The sequence below is a fragment of the Phoenix dactylifera genome, chromosome 17, assembly GCF_009389715.1.
Source record: "Phoenix dactylifera cultivar Barhee BC4 chromosome 17, palm_55x_up_171113_PBpolish2nd_filt_p, whole genome shotgun sequence".
NCBI classification, from domain to species: Eukaryota; Viridiplantae; Streptophyta; class Magnoliopsida; order Arecales; family Arecaceae; genus Phoenix; species Phoenix dactylifera.
In genome coordinates this window covers 4,218,847-4,246,515 of record NC_052408.1, presented here as the reverse complement: position 1 = coordinate 4,246,515, position 27,669 = coordinate 4,218,847, and the positions used below count along the sequence as shown (strand labels likewise).

General features: G+C 38.5%; 2 protein-coding genes across 4 annotated transcripts; one reads left to right on the top strand and one right to left on the bottom strand.

The window, feature by feature from the left end:
* Positions 1–167: 167 nt before the first annotated feature.
* LOC103696936 lies at positions 168–6,464 on the top strand. 3 transcript variants are annotated; one of them, XM_026801065.2, is made up of 2 exons: positions 168–1,781; positions 6,152–6,464. In XM_026801065.2, exon 1 carries the CDS (start codon positions 532–534, stop codon positions 1,741–1,743), a length of 1,212 nt encoding a protein of 403 aa, XP_026656866.1. In that variant the 5' UTR covers positions 168–531; the 3' UTR covers positions 1,744–1,781; positions 6,152–6,464. The 3 variants fall into 3 exon arrangements, with proteins under 3 accessions (XP_026656866.1, XP_008776887.1, XP_026656867.1); XM_008778665.4 differs by having other exon boundaries at positions 6,128–6,464; XM_026801066.2 differs by lacking the exon at positions 6,152–6,464 and adding an exon at positions 5,957–6,113.
* Positions 6,465–8,673: 2,209 nt separating this feature from the next.
* Positions 8,674–26,855, bottom strand: LOC120104170 (auxin response factor 11). The gene is made up of 14 exons (XM_039114776.1): positions 25,575–26,855; positions 25,313–25,425; positions 24,333–24,431; positions 24,117–24,173; positions 23,422–23,574; positions 23,254–23,338; positions 22,893–22,983; positions 21,026–21,190; positions 20,816–20,935; positions 14,814–14,889; positions 14,591–14,714; positions 12,680–14,334; positions 12,363–12,553; positions 8,674–9,243 (listed from the first exon to the last, which is right to left on the bottom strand). The coding sequence occupies exons 1-14, from the start codon at positions 25,672–25,674 to the stop codon at positions 9,144–9,146; spliced, it is 3,129 nt and encodes a 1,042-aa protein (XP_038970704.1). The 5' UTR covers positions 25,675–26,855; the 3' UTR covers positions 8,674–9,143.
* Between the last annotated feature and the right edge of the window lie 814 nt (positions 26,856–27,669).

The following is a 27,669-nucleotide window of genomic DNA, read 5'->3' as shown; positions in this document are numbered from 1 at the left end:
TTATTAACATCTCCCATGCTTCCCATTGTCACAAATTCCTTATCCGTGAGGTGGCACGTCTCACGTGAACGCGCTGAAAACTCCGCGTAGTCTGAGTGCACGACAGCCTTGCATTCCAACCCCCAGAAAACTTCACTTGCATGCCCCAATTCAGTAGTAGAACTACACTTACTCCTCTAAGCCCCTAGATCCACCACCTAACTGCCCTCTCCGTATCCTCTTACTTAACCTAATCCGCCCAATATGACAAGAAATTATGATGCTAGCGAACCCTTGATGGTGGTTATATTATCGCGTGGTTATTAAGTTCTCGAGGATTAGTAGAACGCGAGATTTAAAGATATATAAATTAAGACATAAGATAGCCGGCGAAATCGACAGCGATCTTGTGCTCGCCCACCTTCTACTCTTCCAGCTCCGGACGCAATCTACGCTATTCCCGGTCGGACAGCGGTCAAAAGAAAACCGGAGATCCCGGTGTGTCCCGTCACCGCCCCGCTGTCGCCTTCACCCCTCCTCTCGTCCGCCCCCATGGGCTCCGTCTCCCTCAAGATCGGTGACGGCACCGCCCGGTTCCGCCGCGCCACGCTTTGCTCCTCCGCCCTCCACCTCCTCATGCTCGCCTCCGTCGTCTCCACCAACCTCTTCGCCTTATACGTCTTCACCTACTCCCCCTCCGCCACCGCCACCGGCGGCGGCCACAAGAACCTCTCCGTCATCTCCGAGCACGTCTCCCTCATCCTCCGGGAGATCGAGGCCTCCGAGCGCCGGCTCCACCAGATCGAGCGCGAGCTCGCCGGCTACGACACCCTCGACCCCGCCAAGCCCGGCCTCCCTTCCGAGCTCAAGCTCTTCCTCGGCCGCCACCCGCTCCCCCTCGGCCGAGACGCCCGCTCCGGCATAACCGCCATGGTCTCCTCCGTCGCCCACTCCTGCGCCCGCCCTGCCGCCGCCGCCCTTCTCTCCGACTTCATGTCCTACCGCCCCGCCGCCCCCTGCCCCACCGCCGACCCCCTCCTCCCCTCCAAGCTCATCTCCAAGGCCTGCGAGCCCCTCCCACGCCGCCGCTGCCTCTCCCGCCCCCCTGCCGGCTCCCCCCGGCTCCCCCTTCCCCGATCCCTCTGGAACCCCAACACCAAGAACCCCGGCGCCGGCCTCAACGGCATCGACAAGCAGATGTGGATCAAGCCGACAGGGAAAAATGACTTCTTGATCGACGACGTATTGGCTCTGGGCGGCGGCGGCATCCGCATTGGCTTCGACATCAATGGTGGTGCCGGGAACTTCGCGGCGAGGATGGCCGAGCGGAATGTTACTATAGTGACATCAACACTCGAGCTCGGCGGCAAGCCGATGAATGAATTTGTGGCCGCCAGGGGGCTGTTCCCGCTGCTCATGTCGCCGGCGCAGAGGTTTCCATTCTACGACTCGGTGTTCGATCTTGTGCACATCATGAATGCATTGGATGAGGGAGGTGCCCCGGCACTGGGGCCAGCCGGCCGGCCGGAGGCGCTGGAGTTCTTGATGTTCGACATCGACAGAATCCTGAGGGCTGGAGGCTTGTTCTGGCTTGACAACTACCTATGTGTTGATGATGAGAGGAAGCGGACTGTGACGAGGCTTATCGAGAGGTTTGGATTTAAGAAGCTTAAATGGGTGGTTGGGGAGAAGGCCGATGCTGCTGGCATAGGAAAGACTCAGGTGTACCTCTCCGCAGTTCTGCAGAAACCGGCAAGAGGATGACTTGTGGCATTACTACTGCCAAGGAGGACGGCGGAGAGGTATTGTTGCTGCTTCTTCCTCCATTCTTTAATGACTTTGGGTATTGGACGAAATGAGAAATGGCGGTGCAATTCCTTGTCTCCAATTATAATCTCATGCAATTCCTTTTGTTGTTTCAAGTGTATGCGAAATAAGTGTAACATGGGTGGGCATTTCTTTACTTGTTGCCGCAAATGGCTGCAGGATGGGGATATTCATATATTTTGTAGGATTTATTTATCGTGTAGTGGTGGAGTTAGGAGGATAATGTTGTGGGTACCATGTTGTGCTTCCGAACCAAAGAAGGAAATGTTGAATGACCACTGTTAGCAATGTGTAATTCAGTCTACATTTTTGTATTTGGACTTCTCTTTCATTTGTTAGAAACTATTTATTATTAAGATTAATTTGCGTTGTTTAAGTTGTAGCACATGACATATTCACCTGGTTCAATACGTTCTTTTAGATGTATGTCGCCCCTTCCTTTGTTAAACAGATGACCTGCTTCAACAATTGCTTCGAGTCATTCTTGTTTCATACGTTAATTAAGGCACCTCTCCCTTGCTTTCATATCCGGACTTAAACCAGTACAACCATTGCCCTGTTTGGGTGACAAGGTGAACTAAAACAATAAATAATGCTGTCATTGCCTCCTGGCACTTCAATTTCCTTCGTTTAAGTGAAGAAATTGTTATCTCATTTTGTCTATTGTTCTAGAGATTAAGAACTCATGAAAATGGCTTTGACTACTGCAACATAGTATGACATATAGGTCCGTCAGGATGTTTAGTATTAGTCTGCGACTTAGAGTACTTCCACATAATTATTGCCAAAAGAAAAGCTGCAGAGCAAACAACAAATTGAGTTGGATTGGAATATTGTTCAGTTGTTACTATTTTGAGTTTCTGCCTTGCAGTTCAAGAGATCATAGTCCATGGCCTCTTCAATAGAACTTGTGATCGGACAAGTCTTATCGTAGTATCATACTAGTAGTTGTGTGTCATAACTTTCAGATCAACGACAATGAAGTGGACAATAGAGGGAGTGGTTCCTAAAGATAAAGCTTGAACCATTGGTAGCTTTTCCCAGAATAACTTAGAAATTAACTGCAGTCCCATGGTTTGATTTTTTGATGTGTCAGCATACTTAGGTAGATTACCAATACTAGGTCCAATATTGAGACCCCTGCCTTCCCTGTTACAATATTTTACTTGGTTGTGTGCTTTTATCCTTTCTCGATAGTCATTGTTAATGTGGCATTGGTGTTTGTTATGATCAAATTGGAGTTGCATTAAGTACTTGGAGGCTTTGTATATCTTGATTTTAAAATCCTATAAATGTCCATTTATTCTTGAATTAATACCTTTTAATTTATTTGGAGTCTTCATTGTATGCTCCCGTTAGAAGGTGAGAGAATTTTCCATTTTTTCTCTCTTTTTTCATTTCTATGAAGCAGCTTCCTAATAGGTGAGAAGGATTACAAATCATAGAGACTCTGTCTTATATGAGCTTCTTTACTTGCTTATCCTTGAGTCCTAGCTAATTTCACGAATTTGCTGTCATCATTGCAAAGATCGTGAAATATCATCCTAGTTGTCTGATAAATTTTTCGTCAAACAAGCAATCTATTTCACTATTGTACAAATACAAATTTGGATTAAGAATGCTAGCATTGTGTCTCCAACTAGAATTATTGACAACATTACAGTTATCATTTTGCTTATCAAATGAAACACCTTCAGGTCTGGAACTGATTGGTAGATGAGCAATCCTTTTTCAATGACAATGCCAGATTTTGCCTCTATCACAACAAGTATTCATGCACATACATGTAAGATATACTAAGGATCAACTAGTAGATATGAAAAGTACAGATATTGCAAATACTACACGGCTTTGAGAGCCTGCATAGATAATATTTTATGACTTCTGGTAAAATTAAAAGGGATATTATTTGGGCAATAATGCTTCAAACATATATACTTATGTGTGTCAAACAATATAGAGTAGAGCATCACTTGCAAGTCCATGTACTATATTTTCTCATGCTTAGACAACTAGTAAGACTAACTAGCATACTAATTGAATTAATATGTGCATTCATAGATGCTCGAGTAATTGGTTCATGAAAAACCATCTTCAATTAATAAACTATTCCAGCCATGAAAGTAACATGCTGAAGTCTGTGGCTGGCTTGGTAATTATAAGAATTGACTGACACAAGTTTCCATAACATCGATAAGATAGTAAATAATACAACCTCCACTAGAGCAAGAATACTTGTTATAAAACATAGTTACAATGAATGATGTTCAGTAAAAAGGGGCTTGGAAGCACTAGGAGGCTGGTGATTATGTGGATCAGGATTCCTAAGTGAGTGCAGCAACCTATTTAGAAGATACTGTCTACAAAGTCTTGATGTTATCAAATTTGGAGCGGCTTGACATTCTAATAAAATGGTATTAAAATAGCATAATTAATATTTTGAGAAATGGCTGCCTAGCGCCTGCCTTAATGTTTTGCATCTTGTTTGAGATGGATTATGAAATTGATTTATGTATTATTGAATGCTGTCAAGTTGGTATTTCCCTTTGCTTACATCTTATTTTATATGTTCAATTTTGAGTACTGTAGATTTCTACCTGTGTTTACTATTTTTTGAATTTATCATTTTTGGGTTGCCTTGACATGGTACCAACCTAGTGCCTAGGCATTAGGTGACCTCTTAGATTCCTCTCTCCCCCTACAGTAATTTCGAACATTGTCACAACAATCGTGCAAGCTATCTTTTTTTACCAGCCAAATGCATTCCAAAAGCCTCTCGATCTGCACATATACAAGTACCAACATGGTTATAGAGAAATCAAGAAAGATAGCTGCCATGTTGATCTTGAATGAACAAGGTAATTAGATCTGACACCAAGTAGTTGCCTTCTTAGATATTCCAGTAATGCTATATGAGAGTGTCAAATCATAGTCTTGATCAAATGTAAATTTAAATGATTTTGGACGAGTTATATTTAAATGATCAGACTAGTTCATCTCTTTGGGAGCTTTTATTCTTGATCATATCCAAAAATAACTCAACAGCATATTTAATATTACAACTTGATCATTGCTAAGTTTGTAATGTATTTTTCATATTACAGTTAACCCATACATCAGACAGATTTCCTTTTATTTTGGCCTTTTGCCCCCTTAGAGTGATGCGCGCATTATCACAACTCTTAAATTAAAATAACAAATAAGTGATATCTAGTTGCTTAGTATTAGCTATCTAATTCATCATTGATCTACAGACATCCGAAAGAAGAAGAAGAAAACTGAAATTTGACAATTTCCTACTACCACTATAACAAATTGCTAGTTGATTAAAATAAATAGCATATCGATTAGATGAATTCTTTGTGCGATTTGGCATTGTTGTTATTTTTGTGTTCTTGTTTCTCTACAAATTAGTGAACTAGCAAATGGAGATTAATGTTCAAGATAGCATTTGCACAAAACTTCTGCTATTTCTTGTTCTTGTTTTCCCTCTTATTTGAAAGCAATAAATATTTGCTAGCAAAGGCTCTAAAGCTTTTTCGATCAATTTCAAAATGCAAAGGGTTTCATAATATATGTTGTTCAGTCAGGTTCGTTTTTCTTCTTGCGTTTTGAAGACAAAAGCAATACCAAGTGGGCCCTTAGCAAATTTGTCTGGTTTCCTGAACCATCTTACATATGTCAGAAAAAAAAAATCCAAAAATAATTTAACAGCAGCAAGTTAAGCATACCTTTTGTACCTAAAAGAATCAGTTACCTTTGTATCAAAAAGTATCAGATCCCATTACTTTAATCTCGTTTACCTTAAGTCAGATGTATTGTTAATAAAGTACATATCTACATGAATAAATTCTTATGCATATTCCTTGCATATATTACTACTCACTATTGTTTTAATCAGTTACTCTAAGACATGTATAGAGGTATATGTTTAGAGGGCAAAACAACCTGTGGAACATGTCATGCACAAGCTCTCTTTTCGTCATGTGTTAAGAATTAGAATTGGATACCTAATACCTTTTGTATCAAAAAGAATCAGATCTCATTACTTTAACTTCATTTACCTTAAGTTGGGATTATCGTTAGCAAGATACTTATCTACCCAAATGAATTCTTATGCATGTTCCCTGTGTATATTACTATTTGCCAGCGACATGGTCTGTATCGGATGCTCTCAAACATGTATTTTCAGAGCCATGTTCGGAGTGTTCTTTAGTCGCTAGATACTGTATGTAGCACTTACAATGCTGGGGAATAGCAGGTGCTATGTAAATTTTCTCCCCCTTGTTTATACTACGCAATCTTGTTAATATTCTTGCAGCTCATCTCTGTCTGGTGTCAGCAGTGTAGCCTCCTTTAGTTCAGCAACCATGCGGGCCTGCAGTTTGTGTGTGCTACTTCAGTAGTGGATTGCCGTGAGATCTGATATTTCTACCACCATCAGTCATGTGGTTGACTTTTATAATGGCTCCTAAAAGTCTTATACTCAAAGATGTATCATATATCTTCCCTCATCATAACAAACTGTCTTAATTTTTTAAGCAGTATCTGTTCTAAATGTCATTGCATTCGTGAATATAAATCAATAGCATTGTCAAATACTTGGGAGGTAATATAAATAGTGGCAACTTAGGTACTGCAAATTGTTATATTATCAAGAGAAAACAACTAAATATTTAAAGACTATTATGTATTTAAATAAAATATATTGGATATTTGATTGTTTAGTGGAATGATGAAGCAATGATACAAGGAGGCTTGCATGGTGGAATCTGGGGTAGCACATTGCTTGTCACCAGAAGTTGCTTTCGGAGGAAATGCAATTTCTATTATTTTATTTTTTTCCCAACAGCATCTGAAAATGAAAGTAGTACAGATAGGCTATTCTTCCCTTTATTCCATTGTGTTGGCTGTGGTCTAAAGGTATACATGTCATTTAGAAATAATGGAGGCATAAGAGCATCTGTGGTGGTTGGAAGGATACATCATTCATGAAAATGTGACAGAAGTGCAATTCTAAGATGGTAGTGCTTTTTTGCCTTGTTGTATCTGTAATGACAAAATATTATTGCTAAACATACTGTGTAGTGTCTGCACTTAGCAATATATATATTTTTTTTAATAGAAAGAGCTCGTAGATAGTGGGCTATACAATCGGGAGTAGCTCTTTTCTAGGTATCCCTAACCCTCCAATCCAAATGAATGTAGGATTTGATCGCCAAACCTGATGAATGCATGATTCAATTACAAATCATTTACTACAACTACTAAAGATTTTACTAGCTTGGTAAGCTAGCATCTTTACATCTATAATAACAAAATATTATTGCTGAATATACTGTGTAGTGCCTGTGCTTTGCAATGATTTTTTTTTTTTTAATAGAAAGAACTCGTAGACAAGGGGCTACATAAACCCTAACCTATCCAAACGAATGCAAGATTTGATTGCCAAACCTAGTGAATGCAAGATTCAATTAAAAATCATTTAGTACAACTGCCAAACATCCTTGCATCTGTTGTGACAAAATATTATTGTTGAACATACTGTGTAGTGTCTACGCTTAGCAATGATTTTATTTTTTTTTAATAGAAAGAGCTCATAGACAATGGGTTACATGACCAAAGGTAGCTCCTCCCTGGTATCTCTAACCCTCCAATCCAAACGAATGCAGGATTTGATCGCCAAACTTGGGGAATGCAGGATTCGATTGCAAATCATTTAGTACAACTACCAAAGATTTTACTAGCTTGGTCAGATGGCATTTTTGCATCTGTATTGATAAAATATTATTGCTGAATATATTGTGTAGTGCCTGCGCTTAGCAATGACTTTTTTTTAATAGAAAGAGCTCGTAGACAATGAGCGACATAACCAGAGGTAGCTCCTCCGAGGTATCCCTAATCTTCCAATCCAAACGAACGCAGGATTTGATTGCCAAACCTGGTGAATGCCATCTTCGCAATGACTTCTATTCTATGGAAGTTCAGTTGACATTTTCTTTATTTTATTCAGTGTAACATGTGTGAAGAATTTTTGTAGTCCAAATAGTAACTATAATATATTTGACTCATTTGGAGGCCATGGGAAGTAAAAAATAATTTGTGCCAAGTGCACAACAGCACATTTGCATTCCAATGGCTACTTGTACAGGAAAAAAATGTCTCATACTGAGAAGTTTGTATGCTTTCAATCATTCGCTGGGTCCATATTGAATGTATTAACTAAGTATGCTGAACAACAATCATTTGTTAGTGTTGCCACCAGATGATAATAACCATATCATCCTACCCTCAAAATCTCAATACCCCACCCTAAGAGTACTAGCTTTGTTACAGTGTCATCCAAGAGTGGCTTTGATGTTTTTGTTTCCCTGCAAAAAAGTGAAACAGTTGTGGAGATTGATGTTGAAGATGGCATTTGCACAAATCCTGTCATTCTTTGCTCTCTTTTTTTTTTTGCTCTTTTTTGGAAGCAACAAATCTTTGCTGCCAAAAAATCTGAAGGTTTTAAGACCAATTTAAGAGAATGGAAAGGTTTCATCAGACGGTCATTCAGTCTAGTTCATTTTTATTTTTCAGTTTTTTTAACAGAAAAAAAGAAAAGCTAGTTCATTTTTATTCTTGGGTTTTTTTAATAGAAAACAAAAGCAATACCACACAGGCCCTAGCTTATTCCTATTCATCAATTATAAAATATTTTTATTGAAAAGGAAAACTCAAAGGAGATGTGTTAGAACTGAGCACATTTTGAGCAATGAAATGTTCAAATGATGGCTGTTATGACCATAGCTAATGTATCCACAGTAACACATTATATAACACAACATTATAAGCAGAATAAGCCCCCAAAAGAAAAATTCAAAACCATGGGGAAAAAAGGATCCATTTTATCAGGCCTTGTTTCAGTCATATATGACACCCTTGTTTTTGACTTTCTGCTTTGGGCATTGGGAGAAATGAGTAGAGACGATTTAGATTGTGGAGATGTAATTCAAGCATTCCGATTATAACTTTAGAGAATAAATTAGCAGCTGCCATTACAACTATGATCGAGGTCTAACTTACACTTTAACCATCCGCAAACAAGATCACAAGATAATTTTCCCAAACAAATGGAACAATGATGCTTGATTTTATCTCACCCACTTCTTGAAGCTTGTAAACAGGCCTTCTCCAGAGAAGATAAAAGAATATAACCTGATTTCCACAACTCTTCCAGTTTGTCGCATTTCTTCAGTTTTTCAATAGAAGATCATGGAAGCTTAGCAAAGCTTACTCAGCTGAGTGATGTTTGGAAATGCTAAGCATGGCAAATATCTGTTGTCTTCTTGACCTGATCAGAGGCAGCTATTCATAAGCTGCACGCCCTCTTGGCTCATCTGTTGTACTTCAGAAGGAGATAAAATCCTAATGCATCTAACACAGTTGACAAATTCCCTACAAGCAGACCAGACAATATTTAGATGTCGGGAAAATTCGGAGGGAATTGCAATTGCATGGCTTTTGATGTTGAATAAGCAGATGATGGGCGCTGCTGATAATGCAGTTATAGTTCTCATTTTAAAGAAAGACAAGAAAAAACGAATAAGGAGATGAAAAGAAAGCAGAACCAAATAAAACTAAGGTGCGGCTGTAGTTGAATGTGGGTGATGGCACTTGAAAAAGGGTAAGTTATGTCGTAAGAGTATAATTTCATACAATGACATCTGAATATATCATAATAAATGTAGAGTTTGCCGACAACCAGAATCCTCCTGTATGTCTTTATGTATTCATTTTTTATAACTGCAAGATTTTACATTATAAAACCAACAATTTACCTGGTTTAATTCTCCTTAATGCTCATTCTCTGCTAGAGGATATTAAAAAAAACACATACGACAGACTTCAACTTAAACTGAACTCGGTTATAATATATTATTAACTATAAGAAGCTTTTCCATACATACATATGTATGTATGGATAGCCCCAAGAAGGTACTGAAATCCACAAGGACTGATTGACCACATTACGTTATTAGTATGACGCAGTTTTAATCACAATCAGCCCACAGCTTTTGGATAGGCATGTTCAATATTGAGTAAAAGGAGTTGCAGCATCTAGAGTTGCTGTTGATGTTTAATTTTAACCAAAAGCTGACAAGAGGCATATATTTACACCAAATGCACACGTTGGGATTTCCACATGTTGCTCTAAAGATTTGCCTAACCATCTAACAAGGAAGTAATTATGGCACTTTATACATGTAAAATTAAGTGTTGAAAATGATGGCCTAACAAAAGCATGATTCATTTGTGAGAAAGGCATGAATAAGATTGTTTATTCCTTTATCTATGCATATTTAGATATTATTTAGTTGGCATGAGATGTCAGACAAGGTATAAGATACCTAAGATCATAAGACATTATAAGAAAATCAGTTGCATCAAGCAAGCAAGAAAAAGAAAGGTTCTGACTCCTTATTCATCAAGCTTGTCACAGCTATAATTATGGTTAAAAGACCTGACCAAGATGGCTAACAATTGTGGATAACGACCGTATGATGATGACGATCTTTTCTCAGTTGCCAAAGTAGCGGCTTCATATGAATAACCAAATATCTAAGACACATTGACAAACTAACATGAGAACATGTCTCATTGACAAAATACTATCATAAGTTCATAACAGACCATTTTCTCAGCATGTGATAATTTTTAAATGTCCATTGACTTGAGAGATTTACATGGACTCCCATGAATCTAGTCACTTTAATGGTCAGGTAACTAGACCAAACTTGGGTTAAGTTAGTAGGTCATTAGGTGTACATGTCTTGCACTGAGGACACATGGAATGCCAAACAAGAAATCCACGATCTGATGAAGGAGAATAATTCATTTGGGCGATGAGGATTCTCATTGGATATTTTATTCCTTTTAGCAATTCATCAAAATTGTTTGGCACATTTTTTCTAGAAAAACGAAGAAATACAAAATTATCTTTTAGTTTGAAAAGTATTTTTTCTAGTAAATAAGTTTCTACAATGACTAATCAAACCCTAGAGCCCATAAACGTGTGTTTTAGATATGCATTCTATTGTGTTGCTATTTTATCCCAAGGATCGAAAGAGTTATTGGTAATATTTGTGTGACACTAGTGCAAATGGTTGTAATGTCACATAAAGGAATTACATCTCACAATGACCTGGATCATAGAGAGTTGTTGCAATGTTGTTTCCAAGGGTAGAGAAAACAACTAGGTGAAATGTTCCCCCAAAATGTGACAAGTTTGACTAAGAGATAATTAATTGTACACCTAATGAACTTTTGACTAGACACCTATATCCCGCCTTCCTTCATAGTTCGGTACTGGTACGGGTGGCGTACCAACACTCGGTATGCCAAAAAAAAATCCGTACCGTACCAATACTATGCTGGTGTGGCACCGGTATAGGGTCCAGTACTGACACGGCAAACCTTGGTATAAACACTTAAGCAGGATACTAGGTTACCCACAAATTCCTAGAACAACTGTTTTAGCCTATGGGAGGTTGTAGAGCATGTATAATAGGCCTACTGGGCTTTGGTCACATGTAGAGGATGTGAACTAAGCTAAAAAGGGACTAAGATAGCATTGAAGGCTGAGATCGGGCCTTAGCATGCATTTTGGAAATGTGTCGGTCCTATTGTCAGTTAACCTGAGAGAGAATCCTAGAATTGTCCCATCTTCAGTTTAAGAAGCATGAGGGGCCCACTTTAAGAAGATTACAGCCCCCCCCCCCCCCCCAAAAAAAAAAAAAAAAAAAACACACACACACACACACACACACAAAAGAGGGGGAAAAAACGGAAAAGGGGGAATAAAACGCTTCCTAATCAGATTAGGAGGTTGGGTGTGCCAATCAATTCCCCCCTGTTTATAAAAAAATCGAGAGGGCCAGACCCATTTAGTCTTGTTTCTTCTTGCTCAACAATCAACAAACAAGGTAGATAGGGTCTAGAGACTAGAGAAACTCTAGAGACCCCTAGAAATAAGTGAATTGGTTCCTAGTGGCAATATAATATGGGATAGACTGATAGAGGGCTACACTCAACCACTATAGGGCATGTTGATTATCAAAGAAAATCAGAATCGCGTTTATCAAACTTGCATGATTAGGTAAGCTTACAATTATTGTACATTTGTTGCTTGAGAAAAAAATTTCCATATAGAATTTGATCTTTGGGTACAAGAATTTATTTTCTTAACTGCATATTCTACTTATTTTCACACTTTAATGTCCCATAGACCTTACTCAAGTACTTGCACTCATGAATAGGTCAAATCTCTGACATGAACCTAGCCCATAGTCAACCTAGATTTGGTAGGGATTAACAAAAAATCACAAAATGCTTAAAAAAAGCAGGCTGGGAAAGATGTTATGAATTAGTTGCATGTTTAAATTTCAAAGGTATCTTCATTTACAGCTTAGGATAAGATATTCATATGCATAATGTCAAACACATTTGTATTTGAATAATAACTATGGACATTGAATATATTCACATGCATGAAGGGAAGGAAAAGTAAGACTTACTCCCATGGATCGTCCCCTACAAGAAGAACATCATTTTCATAATCAACATAAACAAGCTTCCATTCTGAACCTCTAGGATCATCGAGTTGCCCATCAAGTCCAAACATGCATGCAATTGCAGATTTTAATTCATGGTAATTTCTAAAGCGTGTCACATCAATCGATCTTCCAACAGATCCTAGCTTTTGAACCTGTTCAATATGGTTAGCATCATATATTATCAGAGCAAGGGCAAATATTCAAGAGACATTCTCCAAATTTGGGAGGAGTGCAGAGTTCACTAACATCAGTTTTCAGTATAATAGTTACAACTTTACCTTGGTGTATGTTCGCAAAGGTTGTTGAGAAATTTGTTTTCTTGAACCTCTATTTAAGCCGTACTCATTTGCATCTATGCTCCCAGATGATGCCCCTCCAGAGCTGTCAGGAATATCTTGTAGAGAGAACACTTGAGAATCTGCCAAGCTTGTTGAGGTAATCTGAGACTGCAGATCTTGATTAGAAGTAAGGTTGCCAACCAGACTTTGTGAAAGAACATGAAACTTGGAACTCCCCATGATATTGGAGCCATCAAAAGCTTTAGTTGGATAACAAGGACTTATATTCATGCTTCCAGTGCTAGCTTCAAACTGGACATTGCTAAAAGTCTCACTTTGGTTGTAACTCTCCTCGGATAAGTCTCTTCTTCCACATGAGTTAGATATGCTCTGCAAGACAGTAGCCTCTTCAAAAACTTGCAAATTGTGCACCTCAGATGATAGGATACCTGGAGCAAGCTGCTCATCATGGAGGGCATTTAGCTCAGGAGTACTCAAGAATTCTTGAATGAAAGTAGGGAGGCATGGAGTCGTCCCAGAATCCGACGTGCAAGAGAACTGAAATGTCTCTATAGGATCAAAGGATGGTGGATTCACTATAGATGATATGTCTGTCGAGGTACTGATAACATTCTCAGATGCAGATAAAAATAAGGAATCAGGCCTTCCAGCAGTGTCCAGAAATTCAGGTGTTTTAATGTCGTTAAAAGATTGGTAGCATGAAGACTGCAGCATCCAGTCCTCATTATTCAAGAACGGAGATGGGTATCCTTGATGTAGATGCAAGTTGCTCATGTCACTCTTATCTGGTGAATGTGTTGTTTCTAATCTTGGTCGCTGTATACTAATTGGTTCAAGCTGCTGCTGGATAGTTTGGGGATCACCATGTCCCTTAATTTGTAAATCTTGGTTTATATGTACTTGGCTTGCAATGTTCTCATGATTAAGTGAGCATATGGAATTTTCACCATAATCATTTCTGGAAAGCAGGTTCGGATGTTCCGTTGGTATCTTCTGCAAAGGTGCTTTTATTATGTTCTCAGATTGTGGAACCACTTGACTTGTTGATGCCACAGAAGCTGAATCTCTTTTCTGCTGAACAGTCTCATTTAGTAATGCACTTTCACTCCTTGATATGCTGATTCTATCCTCATCACTTGCACATTGATCTAGACAATTTTGTTCCAAGTGCGAATCTTTTTTACACAGTTCTTGTGGCTTCATATGTGGGAATGGCACAGAATCTAAGTCGACACCATTGTGCACTCCGCAATGTTGAGATTCTTGACTTTGCAATGATCTATTTTCTGAAGGGAGGGTCTGTTGCTGTACTGGAGCAAACTGGCACTTCTGTTGCACTGGTGGTTTATTAACCAATTCCTCTTGCTGTACCGGATTTCTTACCATACAAAATGGCACAGCAGAAGAGAAGGTCCTTGAAATGTCATCGGTTTTGATGTTTCGTAATATGCTAGCATATATTGACTGATGGCATCCAAGCTGATTCCCAGTGCCAGGACTTTGAGGTTTATGTAAGAACCTAATAAGCTGCTCTGTTCCAAAAGCAGAGATCAAGGGACGTAAGTCACCATTTACATTTTCTGGATCCTTCAACAATGTTGACATGTTTGCTGATCCAAGTTCCATGCCAGGCACTGCAAAATTAATAATAGGAGAACGATCTTGAGTCCAAATGGAGGAAAAATATACGTATATATATTACATTGGCAGCTAGTTATATAAACATACACACAAACAATACATATGGGGAACCAAGTGTCACGTACTGCAAATATTTCAAGGAGTTGATCTGACAAGATCAAATCTACAGCACATCGAACCTTCTGGTATTGAAAAAATAATTTAGAATAATTTAAATACTTCCTTTAAAAATGAATCAACAAAACTTACCAACAAATCCGGGAAGACATTGTCGTTTTGGGGTAGGAAAAACAAAAAGACTTTCAGGAGTTTCAATTTCCCAAAGACTAACCCTGTCTGGTCTTTCCCCATAGCCATGTTCATCCCATTCTACCTGATCATGAGAGAGTATATTTAGTGCTTCAGACAATGCAATTATCTTGTGCTTCTTTATAGAGATTGTTTCATAAATAAATGTGCTAGGGCAAGTCACCTGCAGATTACGCCACTTTGAATTTGGCCATCTTAATGGATCACAATCATTAATCCCTACAATTGTACCCATATATCTGCAAGAACAGATGACTAAACTTTTATAATGCTAGCGCAAACTATGCTGTATCACCAAACATGATGTACTGATACAAAAATTTAAAATAAAGTTAAGCAAGGACAACCATAATATTCTCACACATGGATTTCTAATGCATTACAAACATTGACAAGCAAGCTAATAATACTTGGTTTAAAGAAAGGGAACTATATTCCAACCATGATTTTAAAGGAAGTTAGACTTGAGGAGAAAAGCATTTGCCTTCACAATAACAGAAACGGACTTGCACATCAGCATAAAACCTAGAATCTTTCATGTTTATTACTGATCTTGCACCTTATGTGTGTTAAGCAATACAATCTGGAGGCATACGATGGAAAACAGATTTAAAGTACATCCCTCTTTATTGAATTTGAGCCCAAGTATTTAAAAAAAAAGATAATATGCTAAGGTTGCAAAGTAACTTAGCTGAAAGATAGTATGGAAAAAAAAGGTATTTTAAGATTACCAGGTTGCTTAGCCAAGCCGGGACTAAGGTTATGGAATTATTGAACAGGTTTTAGGTAAGTGAAACTACCAAACTGGCTGAGCTCTAGGTGGAACCCAAGGTTTTCAGAGCCTAGAACTCTTTGTCTAGCTATCAGTATGAGTCAATGAGTAAATTGCAATCCAAATTCTTGGCATGTTCAAACTAAGAGACCTTAAGTATCTGATTTTTTCAGAGGTTTTTTTTGGAAAGATATCCTACTGTTGTTTGATTAGTTTGCAAATTATTATAGTTCACTCAAAATTAGGTCTGGATATTGAAAGTATGATCAGAGGTTAATTGTCCTTGGAAGTCCCCAAGGCTGCTTCTGTTATGCATTTCAGTCCTATTTTAATGTGTAATAGCAGCATTTTAAGCATATGACGCATACTGTAGCAACCAAGTATGGTATGGCGGTTAGGTACACCGCTGCACCAACACATGGTACAAGTGTTGACTCCAACATCAAACCATGTGTTGATATGGTCATAACCGTATCATACCAGTAAGGTATTATATAAGCCTAGTACCAAGCCTTCAAACATTTGAAATAGTATTAAAAGGTCTTGAATTGCCGGTTGAGTGGACATCACTTCCTTATATCTGTAATTTCACCATTCCTTATATCTGTAATTTCACCATCCTTTAATAGTCTTTTCTTTGTAGAGCCCCACAAGATCCAAATCTTGTAATTACGATAGTGGTTCATTATTAGTTGAAAGGTGGCCTTACTAGACACCTAACATGACTATTCTTCGCTAGCATGGAAAGGACCTCAACAAATAGAGATAATATGTCTTGAGTTCTCTTTTTTTATTTAATTCATTTATTAAAAAATCAGTTCCTTATTACTAACATTTTTTTTTGTTACTTCCACTTGATTGCCCCGCAATTAAGTTCCTTCTCTACATAGCATATAAGCAATAAAGCAAATCTAACAATCTATAAAAGCAAGTTTGAGCATCATAGCAAGCCAAAATAGCATATTTTTCCCCAACCTTGGTAAGAGAAGAAGCCAGGGATGACAAGAGAGGACTTTGACTAGCATGATAATCTAGTATTAAGATTGAGAAAAAGGATAAGAAACTTGTATCTTTACAGTGTCCATGACAAAATTGATCACTGACATCAAGCCCTACCTTGGTTATTCATGAAATTTTGAATGAGTCTAGTACCGAGGAGTCTTAGTCACAAATCCTACAAGAATGAGAAATTACAGAGCCAACACCATCAAGAGTAGAACTGCAGAAAAAGCAAATACTCCTGATTTTCAGAGCAACTTCAATTTAAGGAGTTCCTCAATTAGGAACAGTTCTTATTATTATGAAGGTTCCTGTGGAAAGATAAGTTGGTAGCCGACAAGCTAAAGGAGTATGGATTTTAGAAAAAACTTATAGTTTAATGTGTGAAGACAACCAAAAGAAATAGTTATGACTGAAGATGTTGAAGCTACCAGGTTTAACCTCATGTGCATTGGTTGTGATAAGATTCTTTTCCAGTATCCTTTTGAAGAAAAAATGTATAAGCAATAAAATTATCTACATCTTATAATCTCTTCAATGGTCAAAATTTACAAAGCCAAACTGTAAAGAGCCTTTTCTTTCTCATGTTGGGAGTTGCCCCTTCGCACAGTAGCAAAATGCCCTCTTAAGATACTGTCCTCTCCTTAATTGCCAAAATCAAGAGTAGGTGCAGGAGCAGATGCAGGTGCAGGAAAGTGGATATTTTAGAAACACTATAAGAAAGCACTGGGGAAAATGGTGCAGATTGAAGATTCCAAAAAGATTTCAGAGCAGTTACATTACTGTAGATAGAAAATTCCAGCTACCAAGGTCCTCTGAAATCAATTAGAAACATCAGTCACGCAATTTTTTTCTCTTGCTCAAAAGATTTAAGAAGACTAGGCTAATGATAATGGAGAATAATTTCCTATTTCTATGTGTGAGTTTTAAGACATTTTGGTACTAAACTTACTGATTTCATGCATACCCAATAGAAAAATATGTGGGTTGTGGTGGATCTTGCTCAACAATCCAAAATGATATCTGACCCCACTAAGAGATCATTGACATTATTATTGGTATTGGTGATAATTATACTTAAGAGTGATGGTTTACTAATACCTCCTTCAATTCACAAGTTTGTCTTTTAAGATCCCTTCCTTCAAGAACGTCTCAGACAGATTTTGATAGATGAATAAAACATGGAAGCTTTCCATGGCACATGGTGAATAAAGATGGCCACAAAATCATGAATTTGTTTAGCTGGACATCAAGTAAGCACCAGACAAGCCATAATAATTATTTTGTCACATTAATACAACATTTTACTAAAGTTGCGTGTATCTAACGATATTGAAGATTAGTGAACTCATCTGCATGTTTATCTGGGTTTAGTAAGCAAAGCTCACATGAAAGAGATGCTTCAGGTGGTACTAATTATTTCGTTAACCATGGCAAAAGTAGGCTGTCGATTGATTGTGTCAAGGGCTTGAGAAGTGTAACAAAGAGGACATTGAGGCCTATCAAACTCAAGACCTAAGCATGATTTTCGATAAACCGGAATGACTAGTAGAAACCAGTGCTAGAAGTGTTCACCAAAGAAGGCCTCCAAGTCCTCAAGTTTGCAGAAGAGTGGTTCACTCACCTCATTTTGGTTTTCTTTCCTTCTTTTTTTTCTTTTCAGCAAATGGTATATAAAGGTGCTAGAGTCAAAGAAGTATTCTGATTTTTTTTAATTAGTTGAAAAAAAAATCCTCTGATAACTAAAAACACTAATTAATGAAGAATTTGACGCTATTTATTGCATGAATTTTTTGGGGACTATTTTGGTAAGAACAATAGGGGGGATAACAGTGATGCCTTCAAGTAATAATGCTGCCTCCCCGTGGAAATTAGCTCTAATGCTTATGTTTCTATAATCTGAATGGACTTCAATACTCCAATGTTAACTAAAAATCTCCAATTTTCACCATTCTATCCTTAGCTAACAAAGGAAGACCATTGGGATAAAGATTGACTTTGTGCATTCACCTAAGTTCCATTAAGTTTTAGAATATTTAACTTATTGGGAAGTACTACAGGTTATTTGCAATTATGAATGATCAGTCTTATAGATTAAGGTAATGGTTCGCCATGGTTCTAGAATATTTGTTAACAACCATTAACCAATGACAACAAGCTATAAAATTCGTCTCACACTCCTTGACAAGTCAACTTTGGGAATGGAGGGACCTTTCCAAAGACCTAGAATGCTACTTTATGGGAAAGGAGTCACTGGCCACCTAAGAGTCTCGAGCGTATAAAAAGGTATTGAAATAAAATAAAATAAAATTAGAAGGTTAGCATTAAGTTACTTGGCAAAACTGCAAAAGTGATATCATTCTATTTTCGGAAGACTATTGATGCTCATAGACTATCTTGGCTACACCCTGTGCTGTGTCAAATATCAATGTCGCTAACATGAATGTTTGGTACCTGCTGCATAGGATAATGGCCAAATGGCGAGGCTCAAAGCATGTATTTAGTAAGTAATGCAGAGCCACCAAAAAGTAAAGCCATCAAATATCATGGTTTAGGTACCACAAGCCAATTTAATGTAAAAGAAGAAACATGTTTAGCAAAATGGAGAATTTGAAATGTCTAGCTGAAACATGGCACAAAGTCTACACCAAATTCACTCAAGGATGGACAAAATAAATCAATCTTAAGGATGAAAGTGTTGGTAAGGTTTGTTGTTCCAGAATCGGAGCCCAGACTTATTGCCCGATGGTATGGGTCAGTACGGACCGCATCATTCCGTGCCGGGCCCGTACCAACACAATAGAGGGGGCAGGAGAGAGAGAATGGGAGAGAAGAAAAGAGAGAGAATGGGAGAGAGAAGGAGAGAGAAAGAAGGGTGAGAGAGGGAGAGAGAGAAAGGGGTGGCGGAGGGCCGGTGAGCCTTGCGGAGGAGGGACTCTGCCTCCAAGACCTCTGTTTCGAACGAAATAGAAACAACTTCACTTAAAAATCGCGAAAATAAAAAAGAACCCTCTCCGGAACCTCTGTTTCGAACGAATGAGAGAATCGAAGGCGAAGAGTTCGAAATTGGAAAAACTTCACTTAAAAATCACGAAAATAAAAAAGAGCCCCCTTAGGAACCCCTATTTCAAACGAACAAGAGAACCGAAGGCGGAGCCCCTCCTCTGCTTCATCCGCATGGCTCCCCAGTGCTCTGCGGCCCTTCGCCGACTTCACTTAAAAATCGCGAAAATAAAGAGGGACCCCCTCCGGGACCTCTGTTTCAATTGTGAAAATAAAAAGGGGCTCCCTTCGAGACCTCTATTTCAAACGAAATAGGAGAACCAAAGGCCAAGCCTCTCCACCTCCTCTTCATGGCTCTCTAGCCCTCTACAGCCCTCCGTCGGCGACCTCCACCTCTCTTTCTCTTCCTTCCTCCCCCACTCTCTCTTTTCCTCTCTTTCTTTCTCCTTCTCCCCCTTCGTCGCCCGTTTCTCATTTTGGTTGACAAAACCATCCCGGTCCGCTGCTGGTACTGCTCAGTACGCCCTGAGCCGGACGGTTCAGGACGGTTCCACCGACCATGACTGGAGGGTTCATCAATCCAAATTGCAAATGAAATCTACCAAAATTAATTAAAGAGACTAGAAAGAAATAAAAATTGAATCAATGTATTAAACTGAAAGGTCATAAGTTAATGGAAAAATGAGTAAATAATGTTGAAAAGCATAACATCTGAGGTAGGGCCATGTAGATACTTTAGCAACATAAGGTGATTTAAGATTCAAAACAACATGAAAGGAACACAAAGGATTAGTGTTTCAACACGAAATAAAAAATAACAATAAGCCAAACCGAACAAGATCATGAGTCATATAAAAATAAACAAAAGATACGTTCTATACAAAATGCATGCATACTTAGTTGAAGACTTAAAAACTAGACAAAGAAGGGACAAAGAAAAAGAAAATATGGTTAACACTGAGTTAATGAGTTCCACTAGTAAAAACAAATACACTAACATAGGTGGCTCCACACACAAGGAATAAATACAGAAAAGAAGCAAGTGTCAAGGACCAAAACAGTCAAAAGAGCCAAAAGGACTTCTTGATTCTTGGTGCAAAAGTAAAGGAGGCAAAATTAAACAAAAATCTTGTTTGCACAACATTGTGAGCTAGATTTTAAGCAAATCTAGAGGGAAGATTCAAAACACTTTTGGTTTCACATCAAATCAAATGCTAATCCATCAAAAATTAACACAATAGAAGACCAATATAAATCTAGAAACCAAGATTAGAGAACTTCTTATAGCCATATTAGCAAGATTTTGCAATCACGCTACAGTGTACCGCAACAAAAGAAATAAGTCTGTAGCTAAGTGTAACATTAGACAAATGACTATAATAAATCTGCACCTGCGCTTGCTTGACTCCTCTGTTTCAAACATCATTCCAAATCTCATCCCAATTGATACTTGGGTGTACGCAGCTTTGTGGTACTTGCCTAGAGGAATTATAAACTCGGAAGGGCATGCCCTGAGCATATTTAGAGAAAATGATACTCCAATAATGAAAAAGACAAAAAGACTACATGGAAAGATTTAAGAAAATTAGAGTTTGATATACCTTGGATTATAGTATACAGTAAATGGACTGCGACTTGCTGCAGCATGAGCTGCAGCAGCAAGCACACCAATATGCATACTATCAGCTGACAGCACAGATGATGGCAATGCTGTTTGCTGACGATTGGCACGTCGTACACCCAACAGTAGTTGTGATTTCTCGTCCCTATATAAATGATAAGCATTATTGCACAGTGTCACTCATCACAAATCCAACTTTACATAAGATATTTAATTACTCTGTATTATATATCCAGCCTTTCTGCTAAAAAGATAGTCAAAGTTCACATATCTACAACACCTTTTCAGCAGTTTGAAACACAAATTATGAATTCTTTACTTTAACAAAGACTCTGGATATTCAACTTGATTATTGTACACAACTTTGTAACCTGGACAATAAGAGCGTATATTAAGGAACTACAAGTGTTCGAACTAATGAAACAGATTGGTTTACAATGAAATGGGCCTGCACCAAAGATTGGCCACTGCTATTGAAGAGTGTGCCTTGGTATATGTAATTTGTTGTAAACATGTCATCCCAATGCATGAGACTCCCACGGGTTTGGGGAGGGTCAGATGTATGCAGCCTTACCCCTGCATGCGGAGAGGATGTTTCCATTTTTTGAACCTACAACACCTAGGTCACAATGAAGCAATCTTACCAGTTGTGCTAAGGCTCACCCGCTGCTGCAACATTGTGGTAATTGCTATAATCAGCAAATGTCTAAAAATTGAATGAGTTCTGGTGAAAAAGCTTTGGAGGACAATGAAACATATTACAAGGAATGGAAATTCACACTATGAAGATAAATACAAATAAGGTCCCAGTCAATGGGCCAAAGATACCACACTTGATCTCTTGGAAACCCTACAGGGGGTTGGCCAAGGGGAGGTGGATGACATTGAGGGGTTCCTTTAGGTTGTGGTGTGATCACTAAATATGTTTGATGCCAGGAAAATTATATGAACAATTGTATGACCTGCAAAACTGGATGGAAATGTTGGGCATCAAAACTAATAGAGGCCCACACATGAGATACTAGCAAATGTTGTTTCTTCCAGTAGCTCCCTATCTCTTCCCTATATAATGTCTTACATATCAGATTGTTGTACGCTTAGCTAATTACATAGTTGTAAGTTTGTTCCTTCATGCATTCATTTAATGCTTTAGATCATGTTTGCATTATGATTCATGAAACTCTTTTAGAAGATGAGGATGAGAAATGATATTCGAGCCAAATGATTGATTAATTTAAATTATGTTGCTTAGTTACATACTTTTTTTAATAAGAAGTTTAACTTCACGGACACACAAGAGTTTTTATCAATTGATTTGTACTTATTGATTATAAACTATGACTTATAAATCAGCAACAGAGCTTGCCTTGAAGGTAGATCTCATTGACTTAATGCATTCCACTAATGTCTACATTTATTTGACTCAATTTATTCCATGGCAAGAAGAGTTTTATAGGAACAATTACTTCCCATCTTGCCATTTAATCCTACTCCAAGAAAGCTATACTAAGATTGTTTTCCAAATCACAGGAAATAACTGATGCAAGAACTCATACAATTTGGCACCAAAAACAAGGCATGAAAATGATTTCCATATGGACAAAAAAAAGAGTTATTTGAGACTGTCTAAAGTAAAATATGATAGGAAAGAGTTCTTATATGCTTGGGCTATTCTAAATTTCCAATAGCTGCTCAAAGCAGCAACTCTATAGTTGCTCAGCACCAGATATCTCTTAATGCGTGCAGATCCAGAGGAGAGTCATTTAATAACAGTTTTAGATTGCAAGCACAGATCCACCTGCCCATCATGTAATATATATCAGGGATGTGTTCTTGCAATAATTTACCTGATAAATAACACAGAATCGCCAGCTTTTAATCGCTTTGCACCCACAAACAAACTCCATCCAGTTGTCAAAAGGTGTCGCTTCGGCTGACCTGGAAAGAGAAGGAACATTAGAATCAGTCATTTAACATATAAAAATAGTAGTCCGCAAGTAGGACATGGTCAACATAAATAAATTGTTCAGTATGTCAAACACTGTGAAATCTCTATAACGAAGGAAGCATAAATTATTGTAAAATAAAGGTCAGACTACATAAATGTGTGACAGATATCCCTACCATGAAGAATGTGTCAAAATGTCCAGAAAGTCACTTAGGGTACAGAAGTTTGTTAAGAAACCAAGGTGTGACCAATGTTCATACCGCGATAAATGTGTCGAAATGTCCACACATTATCATGCAAGTCTCGAACGATGAGCTCCTGATTTGGAGGTTGCATTGAGTAATCCTGAAAAGGACAAGAGTATCATTTAACTCAAATACATCAATTAGTACACTATTATTAAATTTTAACTCACTGCAACACCTCACCAATTGTGGAAACAGCTTTTCTGCAGCTCTTCGAGGCACTGAGAAGCCACCATGTGTGCTTGTATCACTTGCAGTTAAATTCTTGCAAAAGAACTCGGTTGGGTGTTTACTTTTTGTATGTCCGAGGTCCGGGATAGGAAATACATCACTTTCCTGAATGAAGGGAAAAGAAAAGTGTAAAGACAACAAGCAAAATAATTTCAAGACTCATAAGAATATAATTGATGCCCTTCCATATTGTAAAGGAACTCTAGAGGTGTAATTGTTATTCCAATGGCATGTCTTTTATAAACTTTGTAATATATTATTAAACAATGAGAGCAATAACCCAAATCGTTTATCCTGAACTAATGCTCAGGCTGTGTCTGTGGCAGTTCAGGAGAAGCACTGTTTTCCAGTAAATTCCAAAAAATGCTTAGTAACTAGTGAAACACATTCATAAACACTAAGTATATCATTATCAAAATAATCATTATTGTACTATATCTTAATAGTAAAAAATCTGTACACCAAATCAAAGTAGTGTGCATTCCAATGTCAAATGCTAGCAATTGATATAGACATAGCTGTGCTAAATGTTCATATGTATAGAACCATTTTTTGGACTGCACTGACAAACACTGCCTCAGAAGCATGTTGCAATACATTTATGAAACCACAATAAATATAAATCTCAGGCAACCAAATTTGCTTACAGAGTTCACTGGCTGAAGGGTAATTTGTGCATAAATTTCATCAGTGTCCTTGTCAGCCTAGCAAGATAGACAGAAAAAGGCAAGTATTAGCTGAATGCTATTAAAGAACACAAACTAAAGCCAAATATTATATCATATCGAATTTTTTTGATGGTGACAGACCCACCCTTTTTCATTCAAAACTAAAATGAATTACTATATACCAGTTACACTTACATGTAATGTAACATTGTGAACTTGGCACATCAACTGAGATGGTAGATTTGGGTAATTCGGAATGTGCGAGTTTGCTGCTTTTCTAGTTGAAGCTGTTACCTGTTGGAAAGAAAATATGGTTATAATAACCAAACAAAGAAAGGCTTTGTGGCTTTAAGACCTGCAAAAAAAAAAAGGAACAGCCTTGTTTGCAATGCTTCATTATTTATCATAGCTCCAGAAGCTCAAATTCCTGACAACTCTGACCACATCAAATTTGCATAGTTTGATGAAATGTAAAACTCGAATATCTAATAAAAAATTAAGATTTTCTAATGCAGTTATTATACTTGTTGACACACGATAATGATGTACAAACATCCACAAACTCCTGCAACTGAATTCAAGAAAACAGATGAAAGATGCCGGTCAAGAAGCACACTCTATCCAAGTCCAGGAACAAAACAAGTTGCATACGCTTAATAGATGACTCTTGTAATTGTCTACATGATCGTCATCATTCTCACAGTGGTCACTAGAACCCAAGTCTGCCAATGTTTAATCATGTAATGGGAGCTCTCTGAAAACACTGATAACCTAAATGGCTCAAGTTAAAATATAAGATTACATACTAACTGTCCCACATTATTTTATTCCAACCAAACTGCTGAATAAACACCCATACACATTTTAAGTACAACTAAACCAATATTCATGCAGAGATTTAGGAATGTCAGTCACAGCCGCTCTTAGGCTAGCCACATTATAATGTAAAACCAGCTAACATAACATCTAGTTCTTAAGGAATATTGAAAGATAATTTGGCAGATTTTGTGCTCACTATGTTTTGCTACAAAGATTCACTAGTTACACTACAGAAATGGTCAAGTTGCTTATAAATGAACCACTAGATATGTTATCAAAATTATGTTAAACGAGAATGCAACATAATTCACTATGTGAGAACCTCCAAAAAGAAAAGATTTGGGGGAAGTAAGAACCTGTTCGCTGTGTCCCTGAGGGAAATAGTATACAAGACTGCCAGGCTGAGGCAAGGATGCAAGTGGCCCGGCACAGGCATGCCAAAGCTCGGAATTTATCACCTTCCTTGCAGCTAAATATAAAGCAGGAAATGCTTCAGAAGATAATAACAATAACAAGCCAAATACTAGAGAAGAAGAGGAAGAAGAAGATCTCCACATATAAAAAGAATTGTGAATACTATTGGACAAGAAGAGCCTTACTCAACACGAGAACACTAACCTTGCTTACTCTGGACTTCTCCCAGGAGCTTCATTTCATCAAGCAGAGATGCTGCATGATTCAAACCGGAGGTTTTGACCTGCTCTTGGACGGAAGTCATCTTCACCTAGCTACTATCGAGGAACTTATCTTGAACTTATATGAACAGAACAAGAGTTTGCTGAGCATAACATCAAGCTCTCATAAGAGCAAAAAGTCATGATCTTTAACTTGAGCCTTCATTTTCCAGCCACAAAACTCACTTTGAACTTGGAATCCACCTCACTTTCACTGCATATTGGATTGCGATAAACGAACCTTCCAATTTAGCTAGCAGAAGTGCCAAATTCCAATTCCCAGAAGCAAAGCTTCTGAAGACAACTACCCGAAAACGGTATCCATAACAAAAACTAATTAACCCACAGCTTTAAGATCGCGTCTTTACTCCCAAAACCCCATGCTTCCTTAAAAAGCTCGCCTTTTTAGCATTGGAATTATGCATGTCGATAGGATAAAACCACGCAGAGTACCAAAGGTAGCGAATTTCTCTTGTTTTTCAAGAAGTTACGGCCCAAACCACGTCAAAACCATCTATATGAGGAAGAAAGATCCCTCATTTTCTCTCCCTTCCTCCCCGTTCAACAGAAGAGGGAGAGACCGAAGCAGAGACAACCCTGCTGACCCTATCGCAGAGAGAAAAATTGTTCAAAACACGCCACGACCCGATCCAATTTCTAGCGAACGAGCCTTGACCGAGGAGCAAAAGCTGCAGAAATCTGAAGTGGGCCTGGGCGCGGACCCGGGCGAGGAAAGGAGAGAATTTTGGCCCTCCGAAGCACGCGAAGAATAGCATTACATGAGTGGTCGAGCTCGGAACGCTCTTTCCCTCCCCCTTTTATCCCTCCTTTTCCCCCTCTCCTCCCTTAAAGACACCGACCTTTCAACGGAAGACGCCATGATTCCCTCTCCACCCCCTTTTCCCTTTCCACTCCAAAGAGGAAATGGAAATCCCCCCTCTCTCCTCTTTATTCTTTGGTTCATCGAATCCTTCTCTATACTTCTATCTCTCCTTATATACAATCTTTCTGAGTTAATTGCAGCTTTAGACTGCTACAGAGAGCTGGAAAAGACGAGCGCCACACGAAAGCAGCGAATTGTGGCAGAGCATCAGCGAGCTAGCGAGAGAGAGAGAGAGAGAGAGAGAGCACTCCGAATTCCTTTTTTTAAACTCCCACCATCCCTCTGTCCAAATTCCCTTTTTTTAATTCCACCCCCTCTCCCTCTCCCTCTCTCTCTCTCTCTCTCTCTCTCTTTTTTCTTTTTCTCCCGCTATGGATTGCGTCTGGAGTGAGACTCCTCTGCTTATTTGACCGTTCGAGAACCCAGCTTTCGGCGCACGTTAGCCGCATGACACTTGGCGTTAATGTGGAATTTTTGGCGAATCTCCAGCTTTTTCACTGTGTAATCCAATATCATACTGAATTAAGCATATAGCTACTTCCAAGAAAAATAAACTTGTTTAGATACTGATATGTACAATGTGAAGACTACTGCTAAGGTCCCAAGGCAGTATATTCCAACAAGTGGCCCTAAAGCTTTTTCTTGATACCAAGTTTGGACCCCCAAAGCATTTTCCTAATGTGAGCATGAAGGAATTTTTCTTTTTCCCCCTCATGGAGGTGAGGACCTCTAGTTATTAGGTCTCTTTTGAGGGGCCTTGTAAAGTGTAAAGGTTAGTTGAGATAATTGAAGTTGTGTGATGCTACTTGTGGTACCATCTGTGTCATGAAAAAACAACCTAGAATGGATTGATCAAGAATTCCTTTTGATGCCATACTGACTTGTTGATTCATTAGATAGTTTATCCTCTTGTCCACTCTTATGTAAGTGGAGAATTCTATTTATGATACATGTCTTTGAGGAGAATTCATTACTCGAATTAGCCGCCGCTTGCTCCTCCTAGAGGTTTCATGAGATTCATGCCCTCTCGACGCCGACTAAATAATTTGGATGAAAAAGCACATGGTAGCAGTTCTAGGGTTCTTGATGCCAATTTGAGGAATTTGAATGCCTTCCTAACTGTAGAGCGCACATAGGTGGTAGTCCTAGCAACTGA

Excerpts from the sequence above, each read along its gene's own strand:
- LOC103696936 (XM_026801065.2), top strand. The coding sequence starts at position 532 with ATGGGCTCCGTCTCCCTCAAGATCGGTGACGGCACCGCCCGGTTCCGC.
- LOC120104170 (XM_039114776.1), bottom strand. The coding sequence starts at position 25,674 with ATGACTTCCGTCCAAGAGCAGGTCAAAACCTCCGGTTTGAATCATGCA. Across the intron at positions 23,575-24,116 it reads CCCTTCAGCCAGTGAACTCT|GAAAGTGATGTATTTCCTAT; the intron begins GTAAGCAAATTT and ends CCCTTCATTCAG. Across the intron at positions 14,335-14,590 it reads ATGTCTTCCCGGATTTGTTG|TGCCTGGCATGGAACTTGGA; the intron begins GTAAGTTTTGTT and ends TTAATTTTGCAG.